We start from the raw sequence: 18541 nt of genomic DNA on the forward strand, positions 1-18541 counted from the left end.
CTTGTCTCTGCAGCAGACATAAAGTGAGCGACATGTTTGGAACATCAAATCGCAGTAAAATAGCAATCGAATCACCATACATATAGAATCATGAGTATCGTATCCAGTGGTGGTTCTAGCTTGTATGGCTCCCTGGGAGAACCCCCCTTCGCCCACCCCCCACTCATAAATATCAAAAAGAAGTAACAAAGACAAATATAAACAAATTGTAGTATATAAATACAAATTAAAAAGAGAATCGAATTATTACACTATTACCCTATTGCTAACAAAAACACACAAATGAAAATAAATTGCACAAATCCTATATCACACAAATACACAATAAGAATAACACACTTATACAGAAGAGAACCTGATTATTACACTATTGCACTTCAAACAAGAAACACACAAACTGAATTGCACAACTAATTGCATTAGTACTGTACAAAGTTAGAGGTGCGCTATTTGATAGATTCCCCCGCTCCCCCGACCTCAGGCTTCCAGTGGGGAGACCTGAGGTCAACCTGATGCCGCCCCGGGTGGCTGCGCATGTCGCCTATGCCTAAATCTGCCACTGCGTATCGGCACCTAAGTATTGTGATAATATGGTATCGTGAGGTCCCTGGCTATTCCCAGCCATGGTATATATGTGGGGGAAAGATAAATTGGGTTAGAATTAGGTCTGGCTCAGTTGATTGTGGCGAGGGTGTGTTTCTACAGTGCTACGCACTTCCCAATTACCTAGCTACATGGTAGTAGGCCGAGGTGGGACGGCTAGAATGAAAGGGGGCAATTGTGTACCATCACCACCACCTCATTGGACCTGTCTGATATGACAGGAAAAAGCTGTAAAACTAAAATAATGAAAGCTATACGTGTCTATACTGTAGACAGCTGTATGTGTGTATGCAATGTATGTTGGTGTTACATTGTATGTGCAAATGTGTGTTTAGATTCTATGTGTGTCAAATGTGTGTTTGTATTGATTGTATATGCCATATTACTATGTTTAAAAAAAAATATTGTGCACTATGTATTAATTTAGGCTATATGCTTGTAGATGTGTGGTATTCTATCAGTTTGTACATATATTTAGTATGTGTGTGCCATGTGTATCTGTTTGGCAGAAGGGGTTGGGCTCAGATGGGGGTGGGGGAAATGAAATGGGCGTGTCCCCTCAGCTGCCCGTCTGTCTGGTTGCCGTCGGTAACCCTGCTTGATGAGATCAGAGGGGATCTGCTTTCAGCATGAGGCAGCCAGCCCTCCCTCTTATCCTCCTCGTTTCTCTCTCTGTCTCTCGCTCTGTGTGTGTGCTGAACTGAAACTTACTCCGAAGAACAGGAGTGCTCGATAGTGACGGACACCGTAGCGAAGGACGCCACAGCAGCGAGGAAGAGTCGCCGAGGGCAGGTGCAGTAGCGATAACGAATGGCTTAGCTTCTGCCAGGGAGGCAAGAGAGGGGTTTACCTCTCTGGGGAGAGGCTTCCCTCAGCAGGACTCGACCTGCTTCTGTTCTCCTCTTCTTTTTCTCCTTCAGTTCTTTCCACAAAGGAGAGCGGAAGAGCTTTTGTCACCGCTCTTCTCTTTTGGTTTGTTTTATTTCGGCTTTGAGGAGGAACAGGCACAAGAGACAGAGTGGAGTTGCACAGAGGGGAGCTACGCTACTGTTACCTCTGTAAGTGGCTTGTGTGAGTGCAGTGCGCGTGTGTAAGAGGGAGAGCACGGTGAAGAGGAAGTTGCTGGGTTGTGTGAAAGTGACGTTATGTATGTATGTATCCCTGATAGAGGATGATACCGCGTGACACTGTTTACTGTTTGTTACACTCTATCTATATACTCTATAATTAAAACCTCTGTGTTAGTGTGTGTTGCTGTGTGTGACCGTGTGTGTGTTTTGGCATCCTCCATGCAGATCTCTCACGACTGGCCAGCTTCTCCCAGACACTGTGTTTCCTCTCATCTCTCTCCTGTCTTTTCCTGTCTTTAATGGCCCAGAGGCCCCAGCTGGACAGGATACGACTCTCTTCCGCTCAATGTGTGTCGGGAATTCTCCCATTAGCATCCTGGGATTTCCCCCCATTACTTACATTAAGTATAGCTAATCCTGAATCCTGATATCTATTTTTAAAACAGATTTTTTTGGGACTAATTTCTCCGCCCCCCCATTTTGCTGCTGTTCTACCATGTTTAGATTGGAGGGGCAGGGGGTGAACTCTGAGCTGTGCTGCTGGGATGGTTAGACCAATGACTGTATATATGAATGGACAAAGCCATCAATCACGTGACCCCATTAATTCCTATATGACAACCCAATAGCGCAGTGAAGCCAAATGAAGTCCGTTAAGATGGCGTCTCATGGAGACATGCGCAGTCGTTCCCCCATGGGTTAGACAGCACGGCTTCAGTCTGACTTCATCCCTTTTCTTTTGTCAGCTGCTGACCTCTCGCTTGGCTTGTTATCCCTCCCTCTCTCCTCCTCTGTGTCTCTCACTCTCTCCCCTTCTCTTTCAGGGTGAGAAGGTGATTAGAGAGCAGTAGAGAGGTTGTGGGGGGGATTCTCTGGCACATGCAGTGTTAGTCTCTATTGTTTATCTGTGTTTTTTATCTGAGAAGTCCCTGACCGCTGGCTAACATTATGCTTGGGAGAAGAGAGCTTTTTATGGAGTCAAGTGTCCCATCTGCGTTTTGGTTTGGTAGGCCTGTGTATGTGTGTAACAGAGTTAAGAACGTACTGTAAGATCACTCCACAGCTAGCTTGAAATGTCACAGATGGAGAGCCATCCAACTGGTACCTTTTCAGGTGGCTCAAATGGTTGGAACGTTGTCAAGGAGGGCAGTCACATGTGTTAGCAAAGCAGAGGTCCCCAGTTCCAGCCAGGTATTGGCCGAATTGGTAGGAAGTGGTATGGGCAAAGCAAGCAATGTGACGTCCCTAACATAGGCATGTGTGTTGTACCCTTTTATGAGTTTATTCATGTATGAATGTGTCATATATATATTTTTTACATTTATTTAGCATTCAAACTATTTCATCCTCCTTTCAGAACACAGAAGACATTCAGTCTATGCTTGCTTGAACAGGAACGGGTGAAAAATGTAAGGTGTGCAGTGGCGTGTCATGTTAAGCTACCATATATTAAATGTCATTACTGGCTGCAGCCCGGGCTGTGAATCTGCCATCTAAATCTTTCGTGCTCCTTGAGAGGTTTATGGATGTGGCCACGGGTGTGTTTGTGAAAAATAAATGAATGTACTTTGTGTGGGTGTCGGCGAGGAGATATTTCATCACTGTAACGTTAATAACATTCCCCTTAGTGCTATAGACCTTTAAAGCATTATAGTGAGTATCAGAAATTGGCGATTCCATGCCATAAATATTCAGGGTATCTCACATACTAACTTTGTTGGGAGGAAGGATGTTTGACATGCTCTTACATTTGTATCACAAACAATTGAGAAAATCATGATGAAATGGGCCATTTTATGCCCTTTTTAGACCTGTATAGTGCATTCGGAAAGTATTCAGACCCCTTCACCTTTTCCACATTTTGTTGCTTTACAGCCTTATTCTAAAATTGTTTAAAAAAATAAATAATAATATCCTCATCAATCTGCACACAATACCCCATAATCACAAAGGGAAAACAGGTTTTTATAAATGTTTGCCCCCCAAAAAATATGTACCTTACTTACATACCTTTGCTATGAAGCTCTAAATTGAGCTCAGGTGCATCCTGTTTCCATTGATCATCCTTGATGTTTCTACAACTTGATTGGAGTTCACCTGTGGTAAATTAAATTGATTGGACAGGATTTGGAAAGGCACACACCTGTCTATATACACTGTCAACTGTGTATATATGTTAGAGCAAAAACCAAGCCATGAGGTCAAAGGAATTGTCCGTAGAGCTCTGAGACAGAATTGTGTCACGGCACAGATCTGGGGAAGCGTACCAAAACATTTCTGCAGCATTGAAGGTCCCCAAGAACACAGTGGCCTCCAGCATTCTTAAACGGAAGAAGTTTGCAACCACCAACAATCCTGGCCAAACTGGGGGAGAAGGGCCTTGGTCAGGGAGGTGACTGAGAACCCGATGGTCACTCTGACAGAGCTCCAGAATTCCTCTGTGGAGATGGTAGAACCTTCCAGAAGGACAACCATCTCTGCAGCACTCCACCAATCAGGCCTTTATGGTAGAGTGGCCAGAATGAAGCCACTCCTCAGTAAAAGGCACATGATGGTCGCTTGGAGTTTGCCAAAAGGCATCTAAAGGACTCTGACCGTGATAAATAAAATTCTCTGGTCTGATGAAACCAAGATTGAACTATTGGCCAGAATGCCAAGCGTCACCTCTGGAGGAAACCAGGCACCGCTCCACACCTGGTGAATACCATCCCTACGGTGAAGCACAGTGGTGGCAGCATCATGCTGTGGGAATGTTTTTTAGCTGCAGGGACTGGGAGACTAGTCCGGAGGGAAAGACAAACGGAGCAGAAATACAGAGCATCAGGTTGGCTCAGATTGCAACCCTGGCGAAGGCCCCGCCCCTGGTTGAAGAATTCTGTTATTTTCTTGACAATTGTAATGCTGCACATATTGCCATTGATTTAATTATGTCATATGTTTTACCCCCTACACCACTTTCAATGACTTTGTAGAACAGTCCTATATGCCAAATAGAATCAAATGCTTTTTGGGAGTCGATAAAGAAAACATATATTTTGGTAAAGTTTTGGTGGACATGTTTATCTATCAGGGTGTAAATATGATCAGTCGTGCAATGTTTTAGTATAAATCCAATTAGGCTTTGTGCTTATTAAGGAAGTTTAGAACTCTTACATTTATAATACTACAGAAAACCTTCCCCAGGTTACTGTTTACACGAATGCTTCTGTAATTGTTTGGGTCATATTTGTCTCTGTTCTTAAAGATTGGGGTTATGAGTCCTTGATTCCAGATGTCAGGGAAATAACCTACACTCAGGATCAAATTAAACAGTTTTAATATAGCCAATTGACATTTTGCACTAGTGAATTTGAGCATCTCATTTAGGATGCTGAGAGAGCCTTGATGAAAACTGAGTGCTCAGGACCTCAGACTGGGGAAGAAGGTTTACCTTCCAACAGGACAACGACCCTATGCTTTGGGACAAGTCTCTGAATGTCCTTTAGTGGCCAGGCCAAACCCCGTCAAACATCTCTGGAGAGACCTGAAAATAGCTGTGCAGCGACGCTCCCCATCCAACCTGACAGAGCTTGAGAGGATCTGCAGAGAAGAATGGGAGAAACTCCCCAAATACAGGTGTGCCAAGCTTGTAGCATCATACCCAAGAAGACGTGAGGCTGTAATCGCTGCAAAGGAGCTTCAACAAAGTACTGCGTAAAGGCTCTCAATCCTTATGTAAATACATTTACAAAAATGTCTAAAAACCTGTTTTTGCTATGTCGTTATGGGGTATTGTGTGTAGATTGATGAGGGGGGAAAACGATTGAATCAATTTTAGAATAAGGCTGTAACGTTGTGGAAAATGTGGAAAAAGTGAAGGGCTCTGTATACTTTCTGAATGTTCTGTATGCACAAACTCTTCCAAACTGTTTAGTCTGGAAAGCATGCGGCCGCCTTTATAGAATGCTCAAACATGGAGTACGTCTAGATTCTGAAATATACACTGAGTGTACAAAACATTGACATAGAATGACCAGGTGAATCCAGGTGAAAGCTATGATTTTTTTATTGATGTCACTTGTTAAATCCACTTCAATCAGTGTAGATTAAATCAAATGTTATTTGTCACACACCAAATACAGCAGGTGTAGACCTTACAGTGAAATGCTTACTTACAAGCCCTTAACATGTATTTTTCTTAAAACTTCCTTGTTGGTTAAGTAAAAAATAGGAAGGGGAGAAGACTGGTTAAAGAATAATTGTTTTGCCTTGAGACAATTGAGACATGGATTGTGTATGTGTGCCATTCAGAGGGTGAATGGACAAGACAAAAAACGTAAGTGCCCTTTGAAGGATGCCAGGCGCATCGGTTTGTGTCAAGAACTGCAACCCTGCTGGGTTTTTCAACGGTTTCCCGTGTGTATCAAGAATGGTCCACCACCCAAAGGACATCCAGCCAACTTGACACAGCTCTGGGTAGCATTGGAGTCAACATGGGCCACCAGCATCCCTGTGGAACGCTTTTGACACCTTGTAGAGTCCATGCCCCAACGAATATAGTCTGTTCTGAGGGCAAAACTCAATATTGGGAAGGTTTTCACATTAATGTATTAAGTATTAGAGGTTTTGCACAGTCATTGCCCAAGTAAAAATAGCCTTTGAATGACTAAAGAAATAAGCCATCATATTTTTATGCTATTAAAATTCTCAAAATTGAATAACTTGTACCTTTTCTATCATCTCTAACTATCAGGAAGCCTGACAATACAGGCTGAATGGGCAGGGAGCCTATATTCATGAGCTCACCTTGACTGACAGCTCTTTGAAACACCCTTGTGGTCGTTGCCAGGTAACAAGGTAAACAATGAGCCACATCAATTGATAACCAGGTAAACAATGGGCTACATGTCATTCCGAGCCTAAATAGTATACCTCAACCCTTTTTCTCTGCAAAATGCTCTCATGGTCAACAGAGCGGATCAAAGACTGTTGGATATGAGACAAACAGCAGCAATACACAATTACATTTCTATTGTTTTGTAACTAATTACAGAATACAGTTCACTGATACACTTCACCATAATGAATGAACTCTGAGTCAGCTTAGACATAAGGGAATATACATGAAAACAGCATAACAAAAGTGTACTAGAAAATGTATTGGTGCCTCTGCATTAGCATCATCAATGACAATATGTTCAGAATGATGTATTTATCAGACATTTTTTTGATCATTTACATTAGGCCAGCATAGACAAATATTTATCAACATGAACACTCATGACGAGACATATGATTAAAAAAAGCAATTTTGAGCCACTCGTCTCCCATCAGAATGCTTGAAAATAACAATACAAAGTAACAAAATTTGATATAAAGTAAAAGTGAATTACTCAGACTTTAGGTATTGCAGCCAACTACAGAGATTGATGGGGAGGGGAGCTGCAGAGGAAGGGGACCCAGGTACCCCGCATCAATCAAGCAGGCTTCAGTCACCCACTCACTTGGCTTCAGTCACTCACTTGGCTTCAGTCACTCACTTGGCTTCAGTCTTCCCCAAGATTAAAGCGGGAGACAAATCCAGCTGTGGCCTCCTCCTTGTCAGGCCTCTCACACTGGGCAGACAGGGGTCCTGTGATGGGCAGCACGCACAGATTCCCCACATACGGTGCTGGATCAAGGGTGACCTCGCTGGGGAGGAGATCCAGGAGCCTTTCTACATAGCTTGTGATGTTTTTGAAAAGGGAAATGTTTGTTAAATGGGGAGTGAATTTAATTTCCTTTTATTTACTGTTCTGAGTTATGATGCTATCAATTTATTGATGTAGTGATCTACTCATTCTACGATGTGTTTTCTGGTATTTTTGAAGTGCTCAATTTCAAATATGCAATATTTGGTTGTGCACTTATTTGTGAAACTTTTCAATGTTTGTATTTTTAAATTTGATGTGCCTGAAATGCGTAATTGATTTGAAATGAATAACTATAAAAATAATAATTTATCACATTTATATAGCGCTTCTCATAGATTCTCAATGCGCTCCAAGAGCAAAAAACAGACAAGCAATATATGACAGGTCAACCAATATGACTTACAGTATGTTGGGTCTGTTGTCACAGGCTTCACAGCATATCCCGTCTTCTTTGCCTTGGGAAAACTGATTTTGTATCACAGCATTCCTGCTGGTGTGTTTGCCTTGGAAGCTGTTGAATTTTCTAAAATGTCTATCATTACAGCTTGATGATAGTGGAAAGACAAAAGGAGATGGAAAGTGTGATAATAATACCCAACAAACTCCTTTTACGGTCAACATTCCTGCGTGTTGGCTGTGTGCTGGCAGTACTCAGACTCAACGTAGGGGGCTGAAAGCCAATTTTTGCTTGATCCGAAAATGTGGTCGGAGGCTCCATATGGATTGTGAGATGCAATTGCGGATCCTCCAGAGGCATGCGGAGGCCAAATTGAGGTCTGTACCGCATCGCTGTGCGCCACCCAAATGTTGTAACCATGCGGAGGCTCCGTATAGCTTCGCATTGACGTGATTGGTTGATGGTAGGTGGGGGTGGGAGGTCCGGTATAAACACACACTCACTTCCTTGACAACTTTCTTCACAACAGCTCTGTGCTGCTCTGTGAAGCTCAAGAAGTATGAATGTCCTGACTTCTGCAGAGGCCGTATCACCCTAAATGCTGCACTGCCAATTCTGGCGTCGTAGTGACTTATCAGGTGTGTTACTGAAAATATATCGTTCACAAGTCAAAACAGCCACAGTTCCAGCCACAGCCACCGAGTCAGACTCATCAAACTCTGATACTTATGTTATGGTCAGCCCTTGCAAGATCCACTGTCAATGATGGCACAGCATCCGTCTTCAGGTTTAGCTTCCTGGCAAGACCTATCGAATGTCCTCACCAGTTGATAAAGCAACTTCGCTCTAAATGTGCACTGCACTTACATGATCGTAATTTTCAGTGCAGCCTGAAATGAAAAGCAGCCACTGCTGTCAAATGTTAATTCTTCGGAAAATAGTGTAACTTTAAATAAACTTTATGGCATCCAGTCACAACAAAGTGTGCTTTTTCTGCCATGCTGGTAAGTACAGTAGCTAGCTAGCTAAAAGTCACAACACAGATGAAAAGGGTTTAGTTAGCTTGAGCTATCTTACAGTTTGTAAACAAAGCCGCATAATGCGCACGTGATGGCGGTTTTGAGGCGTTACATATTTAAATTAGTTATGATTATAAGATGCTCTCCCGAGTGGAACAGCGGTCTAAGGCACTGCGTCGCAGTCCTTGAGGTGTCACTACAAACCCGGGTTTGATCCCAGGCAGTGTCACAACCGGCCGTGACCGGGAGTCCCATAGAGTGGTGCACAATTGGCCCAGCGTTGTCCAGGTTAGGGGAGGGTTTGGCCGGGGTGGGCTTTACTTGGCTCATTGCGCTCTAGCGACTCCTTGTGCAGGCTGACTTCGGTCGTCAGTTAAACGGTGCTTCCGCCGACACATTGGTGCTGCTGGCTTCTAAAAAGACATTCATCGTAAAAATAAAAAAATAGAACTGTCAAACATCCTTTCTCCCAATTAAATTTATATGTAAGAATTGCAAGAAAAATCTATTGTGTGTGTCAATGACTACGTGCCTATCTGTGTGTATGGTTTTGATGTCCATGTTTATGTATGCCTGCTGTGTGTTTGTGGCTGCAATATATCAGGCCATTTAAAACTATCTAAACTGAATTCAAACTGATACATTGGTGCGATTTTTAACCAAGTGCTCCTGACCATTAAAATCGCCATTTAAAGGCTAACCTTCCAAAACACGCAGGCCTATCACAGTTTGTGTGTGTGTGTGTGTGTGTAAAGCAGATGTCTCTGCCTGTCAGGCTTTCATTGATTGCAGCACTGCAAATCGACTGGCCCATTTTGTTGGCAACGTGATGTAATTTGTACCAATTTACAGGGTGTTAGTTCTGTTTTTACCTTTCGCTGATGGTCTACTGCTGCTACAGAGAGAGGGATGGAGGGGAAAGAGGTGGGAGGAGGGATAGAGTAAGGAAGAGTTTCTTTAGCCTAACAGGAGAGAGGGAATGATGGATGAAAATAAATGGAAGAGGGAGGGAGATTTCCCACATTTCTTTTTCTCTTTATATGGTCTAATGGGAGTAACGGGCCGCTTTCAGACTGAGTATAACTTCTTCTCTCATAAAGACCAATCATTCTGTGGAATTCAGTCTATATTTTGACATAATAACACTAAATAATGACATACTGCATACAATCTACCTACCCCTGGCATATCCTCACAAGGAATGAATCTCAACTATGTAGACACTAAAGGTTGTTTGGAATAGTTTGTATAGTCTTCACTGCAGTTCACCCCTAGCAACACACACACACACACCTCTAATTGGAACCAGGGTTGCTACAAGCGTGTGTTTGTCTGTGTAAATGCATTGCTTTGGATTCCCATTAACAGACTGGTCTAGGTTCTTCCTCCTGTAAAGCTGACAGACTTTGTTTGATCATTTGTTCATGTCCCAGACATTATTATGGGGAGTGAGGAGTTTTGCCTAGGACTGTGTGTGTGTGGCTGTTCCTAGGTAATGACTGTGAGAAGAATGTCAGCCTGATGAACTGTGTGTGTGTGAGACTGTGTGTGTGTACAGTGCATTCATACCCTTTGACTTATTTCAGATTTTGTTGTGTTACAGCCTGAATTCAAAATGGTTGCGATTTGTTTGTTTTGTTTTTATCCATCTACTACAATACCTATGATGACAAAGTGAAAACATGTTTTCAGACATTTTTGCTAATGTATTAAAAAGGAAATACAGAAATATCTAATTTACATAAGTATTCACACCTCTGAGTCAATACTTTGTAGAAGCACCTTTGTCAGCGATTACAGCTGTGAGTCTTTTTGGGTAAATCTCTAAGAGCTTTCCACACCTGGATTGTGCAACGTTTACCCATTATTCTTGTCAAAAGCTCTGTCAAATTAGTTGTTGATCATTGCGAGACAACCATTTTCAGGTCTTACTATAGATTCTCAAGAAGATTTCAGTGAAAACTGTAACTCAGCCACTCTGGAACATTCACTGTCTTCTTGGAAAGCAATTCCAGTGTAGATTTGGCCTTGTGTTTTAGGTTATTGTCCTGTTGAAATGTGAATTAATCTCCCAGTCTCTGGTGGAAAGCAGACTGAATCAGGTTTTCCTCTAGGATTTTGTGCTTAGCTCCATTCTGTTTATTTTTCATCCTGAAAAACTCCCCACTCCTTAACGATTACAAGCATACCTACAACATGATACAGCCACCACTATGCTTGAAAATATAGAGAGTGGTACTCAGTAATGTATTGGATTTGCCCCAAACATACATGTATCACTTTGTATTCAGGACAAAAAAGTGAATTGCTTTGCCACATTTTTTACAGTATTACTTTAGTGCCTTTTTGTGAACAGGATGTATGTTTTGGAGTATTTTTATTCTGTACTGGCTTCCTCCTTTTCACTCTGTCAATTAGGTTAGTATTGTGGAGTAACTACAATGTTGTTGATCCATTCTCAGTTTTTTCCCCATTTCCCCCCCCCCATCACAGTCACCATTGTCCTCATGGTGAAATCCCTAAGCGATTTCCTTCCCCTAGGCAACTGAGTTAGGAAGGACATCTGTATCTTTGTAGTGACTGGGTGTATTGATACACCCTCCAAAGTGTATTTAGTAACTTCACCATGATCATAGGGATGTTCAATGTCTGTTTTTTTGTACTAATGTTTTTATTTACCAATAGGTGCCCTTTGTGAGGCATTGGAAAACCTCCCAAGTCTTTGTGGTTGAATCTGTTTGAAATTCACTGCTCGACTGAGGGACCTTACAATGATCTGTATGTGTGTGGTTCAGAGATGTGTTCATTCAAAAATCATGTTAAGCACTATTATTGCACACAGAGTGAGTCCATGCATCTTATTATATGACTCGTTAAGCACATCTTTACTTCTGAACTTATTAGGCTTGCCATAACAAATGTTGAATACTTTATTGACTTTCTTCATTTTTTAAATTAATTTGTAAAAATTCTAAAACAACTCAATTTTGACATTATGGGGTATTGTGTGTAGGCCAGTGACAAATCCATTTAAAATGTAGGTATAGATATGCATGAAAGCCTGGCATTGAGGCAGAGGGCACTGGGAGATTATTTCATACACACATGATGTAACAAAGTTTTAGGGATGTTGGAGGGAAGGTGGCAAACTGAGTTACAACCTACCCAACTAGTCTGCCATCAAACATCTCTTTATCTGGTTCTATCTTGGTCACTTTTGGTCTGTGCCTTTGGTCGGTCTCTCTCTCTCTCTCTCCTCAAGAGAAACCCCATTTTTAGATGTTTCCCATCCTAACCTCCTTTGAGGGAGAGCCATGCTCATGTCAGTGTAACAACAAAACATATTCTCAATTGCCATGCGTGTGAGTGTGTGTGCCTGACACCTCTGCTGTCTGCTCCCCTAACTGCCACACCTGTCTAACCCAGCTAAACAAAGGGATGATGACAGAGAAAAGCACTCTCCTAAATGAGTCGGCAGAAGTCTGGGGGGAACCATGAAGTGTGCCAGAGACATGAGACAAATAGGGGAAGAGAGGGCATGTGTAAACAGCAGATGGTCATGTTGTAGCTCTTCACGCCAAACGCTGGGTCCAGGTCCCTTCAGAGGGGTAACCGTGGTAATGATGACCGTGGCGACGCAGGTCAGTGGTGAAGCAACCCCTTGACAACGAGTGTAACGCGTAGGTTGCCAGCCACATGCCATCCCAAACTGGTTCTGGGCCAGCTGAGTAGAGGAGCCATCTGGGGGGAGAGGGGATAAGTGGACGTGTGCGCGCGCACACACACACTCACACAGGCACAAACTGAACTCTGGTGCCACACACACTCTCTGCCAGCTCTCATGACGTCATTCCTCTTCTCATTTGATGGGAGGAAGACGGAGGGAGAGAGAGAGAGAGAGATGGAGGGAGGGAGAGGGGTGAGCCAGGGCTGTCTGGTCACCCTCCTTCCTGTTAACTTACATAGACAGACCTCTCTCTTTCAGGCTGTGTCTTCCCTCCCTGTGTCGGAGTGTTGACTGTTTTACTGTGTTTGTGTCTGTGCTTACCTTAGCTTACATAGCAACAGTAGACCTCTCTTTCACAGTCTGACATCTGTGTGTACAGTACAGTACCGTTCAGTATATACTGTAACTGTCAGCTGTGTATACTTTTGTGTGTCTTTACCCCCAAGAGGTGCGTCAGTGCCACTTCCCAGTCTGAGGTATGAGTGTACCTTTCCCTGTGTTCAGGAAGTTACGTATACATCACTTCAGCTGAGCAGGAACTGTCTGTCTGTGTGTGTGTGTCTGTTTGTGTGCATCCATGCAGCCAAGTGGGACCTGTTTGTGTGTGTGTTTGTCGGAACAGGAACTGCCTGCTAGCGTTATGTAGAGCCCTAGTATTTTTTACTTATTATCAGCCAATCTTATATGATCTCCTAGTTCAGTGTTCTTTTTCACATCACTTGTGATTAATGATGTTTTGGCTGTGGCAAACAGGGACTTTGTTTGAAGAGTTTTTTTAGGCCCGGGTAGCTCAAGGGATTGGGGCAATAAATTATGACATTTTTTCCCCTTCCTGTTTTTGCCAACTCTGCTCTTTTTCTAAAAGGCGCTCATTAAAAATGCATTATCTAAATGAACGCTAGCCGCCTCTGAGTTGTAGTCTTGGCTGTAGAGGAACACCACTCAGGATGCTTTAACCCTTTACACTCCTGGGAATGGGCAAATATGGATAAGGGCTGGGAATTGATCAATATGGATAAGGGCTGGGAATTGATCAATATGGATAAGGGCTGGGAATTGATCAATATGGATAAGGGCTGGGAATTGATCAATATGGATAAGGGCTGGGAATTGATCAATATGGATAAGGGCTGGGAATTGGCCAATATGGATAAGGGCTGGGAATTGCCAGGGACCTCACGATATTACCATGATACTTCGGTGCCGATATATATACTGCAATTCTCTATGTATGGCGATTTGATGTTCCAAACATAAATACTCAATCATATATATGTCTGCTGCAGAGGGACAAGAGAGCCATGAGAAAATACGTTTTGATCAGTCATGGGGGAAACATTTTTTTAGTTTTTGTGCAGGTACAGCCAACTAGCACAAAAATAATATTGTGATATTGTCAAAGCGATACGACCCCCCCCCATCACAAAATATATTTCTTACAGAATAATAATGAAAAGCATATTCAATGCACTTTTATGACTCAAAGAAGAGTCATTTTTGAACTCCTAGTTGTGCCGTTGAGAAACTAGAGCAAGCACACTTGTAGTTGTTTTGCTTGGAGCGCAGCCCTGCACCTCCGCATCACACAATTAGTTGTTTATGCAATCCAAAAACGGGCCATTATAAATCGTAATCTGGGTCAGGTGGGCATCATTTGAAATCTTGTTCTATTGCCAACATGAATAGCTAAGTTATGATCTTACAGAGTTAGGCTTTCACAGGGCAATTCAGAGAAACAGATTGGAATTTTGGTGCGCATAGAAAAGAGTCATGCGTGCATTCAGGTGCCTGTTCCTCTATGAATTTTCTCACAATAGAAAAAACATTGATCATAAACGTTGACACTTTATATTACATGAGTTTTATGATATGGAAATGTGAAGTGCACATTTGGATGTTTGGCTTGCTCGTATGACATCAAAGCAGTATTTATTATCATCTTCAATGTCTCATCTTTCAAAATAGATTATTCCTCTTAATTTACTGCATTTCCCTCAGAAAATACATTTTTTTCAAAAGTTGCCTAATTAGCGGGAGTGACGGGGGTAACTTCTTGTCTTGTGCTGAAGTTCAGAACGTCTGTCAGTCAACTCATACAGCGCTGTGAAGCGCGGAGCCTGAGCGCTGACATCATTTAGAGAATGTTCATGTACAGCCACTGCGTTCCGATTTAGGCACTTATTTTTTATTTATTTAACCTTTAATTTATCAGGGAGTCATGCTGAGATCAAGGTCTATTTTACAGATGAACCCTGAATTACAGAAATTACAGAAAATACACACAATATAAATGAAAAATGCAAGGAGAAAGAAAGAAAAACCAAATCAGTGTCCAAATCTGCCATTTTCAACCTGTATGTGGGTACGAATGTAGAGGGTTAACAGTATGTGTGTGGGCATCTGTACTCTTTAATGCAGATGTTGAAAGAGTAGGCCTGCCTTCGATCAGTGTGTGTGGGTGTGTTAGTCTGGAAAGGGGGTAGGTTAGTCAGGAAGTGTTTGTTTGCAGTACACCCGTCCTTTTAGTTTATTTGTTCCTGTTAACACCCCCACATGTTTGTGTTTTGCATGAAGAGCTGTGGAGTAGCCTTCATACTGCCCTCTGATCTACTCTGTTATCTCTCTCTCGCTCCCTCTCTCACTGCCTTTCCACTTCTCTCCATCTTTTTCCCTGTCGTTCACACTTTGTCTCTGTCTGTCTCTCTCCCTCCCTGTCTGTCTGTCTGTCTCTCTCTCTAGTACTTTGTTTGACTGTGTTTTTCAGGGAGGCAGTGATTCCTGCCAGAACAGAGCAGTCATAACAATCTGTAACCTTACATGTACTCACATTCTCCTCTCTCTGCGCTCTCCTCGCAGGCGTGTCTTCGTTGGCCCCTTTTGAAGGCGGATTTGTGGCGTGAGCCTGCAACAGGAGTGCATCATCACCACTCCCTGTGGTTCCACTGGTTACTGCACTGAAAATCCGCTTTGATGAGGTAACGCCGGGGCGACGGAGGACCAAACCGACCCAAACTAACAGCTTCCTCCCCCTTTCCACTCCCCCTTTCTCACCGCCACCATGGGCCAGAAAATCTCTGGCGGCATCAAGTCAGTGGACAGTCGCGGCGAGGGCGGCTCACCCTCGTTCCGTCCCTCGGCCCACCGCCGGCTCCTCCACCCCGAGCTGCGGGGCCCCGACTTCCACAAGCCACCCCGGTTGGACCTACTTCTAGACATGCCCGCCGCGCCTCCAGACCTACAGCTCCGCCACGCCTGGAACCCAGAGGATCGCTCGCTCAACGTCTTCATCAAGGAGGAGGACAAACTGACCTTCCACCGCCACCCCGTAGCCCAGAGCACCGACTGCATCCGCGGCCAAGTGGGCTACACGCGGGGACTTCACGTCTGGCGGATCCACTGGCCAGTGAGACAGCGAGGAACACATGCCGTGGTGGGAGTTGCCACCGCTGACGCCCCCTTACACTCGGTCGGCTACATGGCGCTAGTGGGCAGTGACTCAGAGTCCTGGGGGTGGGACTTGGGCAGGAACCGACTGTACCATGACAGTAAGAACCGGGCCCAGGCTTCCCTACCTTCATATCCGTGTTTCTTAGAGCCAGAGGAGGCTTTCGTGTTGCCGGACGCTCTTCTAGTGGTGTTGGATATGGACGAGGGCACGTTGAGTTTCACGGTGGACGGACAGTACCTGGGAGTGGCGTTCAGAGGCCTGAAGGGGAAGAAGCTGTACCCCATCGTCAGCGCCGTGTGGGGCCACTGCGAGATCAGCATGAGATACGTCAACGGACTGGATCGTAAGTGTCCTCTCCTCTTTAATCTCTTGTTCTACTGTCTCTCACAGGAATTAATAAGTAGAGGTCTAGACTTGCCTTGTATTTTGCGTCATTATATACAGTTGAAGTCGGACGTTTACATACACCTTAGCCAAATAGATTTAAACTCAGTTTTTCACAATTCCTGACATTTAAACCTAGTAAAAATTCCCTGTTTTAGGTCAATTAGGATCACCACTTTATTTTAAGAATGTGAAATCTCAGAATAATAGTAGAGAGAATTATTTATTTCAGCTTTTATTTCTTTCATCACATTCCCAGTGGGTTAGAAGTTTACATACACTCAATTAGTATTTGGTAGCATTGCCTTTAAATTGTTTAACTTGGGTGTAACGTTTCGGGTAGCCTTCCACAAGCTTCCCACAATAAGTTGGGTGAATTTTGGCCCATTCCTCCTCACAGAGCTGGTGTAACTGAGTCAGGTTTGTAGGCCACCTTGCTCGCACATGCTCTTTCAGTTCTGCCCTCACATTTTCTATAGGATTGAGGTCAGGGCTTCGTGATGTCCACTCCAATACCTTGACTTTGTTGTCTTTAAGCCATTTTGCCACAACTTTGGAAGTATGCTTGGGGTCATTGTCCATTTGGAAGACCCATTTGCGACCAAGCTTTAACTTCCTGACTGATGTCTTGAGATGTTGCTTCAATATATCCACATAATTTTCCTGCCTCATGATGCCATCTATTTTGTGAAGTGCACCAGTCCCTCCTGCAGCAAAGCACCCCCACAACATGATGTTACCACCCCCGTGCTTCACGGTTGGGATGGTGTTCTTCAGCTTGCAAGCCTCCCCCTTTTTCCTCTAAACATAATGATGGTCATTATGGCCAAACAGTTATATTTTTGTTTCATCAGACCAGAGGACATTTCTCCAAAAGCACGATCTTTGTCCCCATGTGCAGTTGCAAACCGTAGTCTGTCTTTTTTATGGCGGTTTTGGAGCAGTGGCTTCCTTGCTGAGCAGCCATTCAGGTTATGTTGATATAGGACTCGTTTTACTGTGGATACAGATACTTTGTACCTGTTTCCTCCAGCATCTTCACAAGGGCCTTTGCTGTTGTTCTGGGATTGATTTGCACTTTTCGCACCAAAGTACGTTCAACTCTAGGAGACAGAACGCGTCTCCTTCCTGAGCGGTATGACGGCTGCGTGGTCCCATGGCGTTTATACTTGCATACTATTGTTTGTACAGATGAACGTGGTACTTTCAGGCATTTGGAAATTGCTCCCAAGGATGAACCAGACTTGTGGAGGTCTACAATTTTTTTTCTGAGTTCTTGGCTGACTTCTTTTGATTTTCCCATGATGTCAAGCAAAGAGGCACTGAGTTTGAAGGTAGGCCTTGAAATACATCCACAGGTAAACCTCCAATTGACTCAAATGATGTCAATTAGCCCATCAGAAGCTTCTAGAGCCATGATGGAATTGTCTGGAATCTTCCAAGCTGTTTAAAGGCACAGTCAACTTAGATTATGTAAACTTCTGACCCACTGGAATTGTGATAGTGAATTATAAGTGAAATAATCTGTCTGTAAAGAATTGTTGGAAAAATGACGTGTCATGCACAAAGTAGATGTCCTAACCGACTTGCCAAAACTATAGCTTGTTAACCTCTCTAGGGTACGTGAGACGTTAGCGTCCCACCTCTTCAACAGCCAGTGAAAGTGCAGGGCGCCAAATTCAAAACAACAGTAATCCCATAATTTAAATTCCTCAAACATACATGTTTTTTACACCATTTTAAAGATACACTTGTTGTAAATTCAAAAAGGTTTTACTACGAAAACACACTAAACGATTATGTTAGGTTAGAGCCAAGTCACAGAAAAAGACAGTAATTTTTCAAGCCAAAGAGAGGAGTAACAAAAAGCAGAAATAGAGATAAAATTAATCACTAACCTTTGATGATCTTCATCAGATGACACTCATAGGACTTCATGTTACACAATACATGTATGTTTTGTTCGGTGAAGTTCATATTTAAGTATCGTTGCTACTTAACGTGGATCCAAGTTCAGTTTTGAACCCTAAACTTTGCAGACCCAAGAGTCAGATCAAAATTGTAATAAAAACAGTCGTTGCAGGTGTGTGGGGAGAGGGAGTTTAAACATGTTCTTCAAAGAAACAGTGTTTAGCCTGAGACCAGAGGAACACCCGGCGATTCTCGCCACACACACGCACTATGGGATGAGAACTATATTATATGGAGGGAGAATGGTTAG

At 43.2% G+C, this 18541-nt stretch overlaps 1 protein-coding gene across 4 annotated transcripts in view; it reads left to right on the forward strand.

Moving 5' to 3' along the window:
• LOC139560557 (SPRY domain-containing SOCS box protein 4-like) overlaps positions 1-18541 on the forward strand; it is a 125812-nt gene that overhangs the window by 45055 nt on the left and 62216 nt on the right. For 2 of the 4 annotated variants that reach the window (XM_071377437.1, XM_071377434.1), the window contains exon 3: positions 15345-16279. In XM_071377437.1, the coding sequence (XP_071233538.1) occupies positions 15547-16279 (733 nt within the window). In that variant the 5' untranslated portion in view covers positions 15345-15546. Of the gene's footprint in view, positions 1-1198; positions 1662-15344; positions 16280-18541 lie in introns of those variants that run through there. The other 2 variants (XM_071377435.1, XM_071377436.1) reach the window with 2 other exon arrangements.

Source organism: Salvelinus alpinus, chromosome 30 (genome assembly GCF_045679555.1).
Source record: "Salvelinus alpinus chromosome 30, SLU_Salpinus.1, whole genome shotgun sequence".
Classification (NCBI taxonomy): Eukaryota; Metazoa; Chordata; class Actinopteri; order Salmoniformes; family Salmonidae; genus Salvelinus; species Salvelinus alpinus.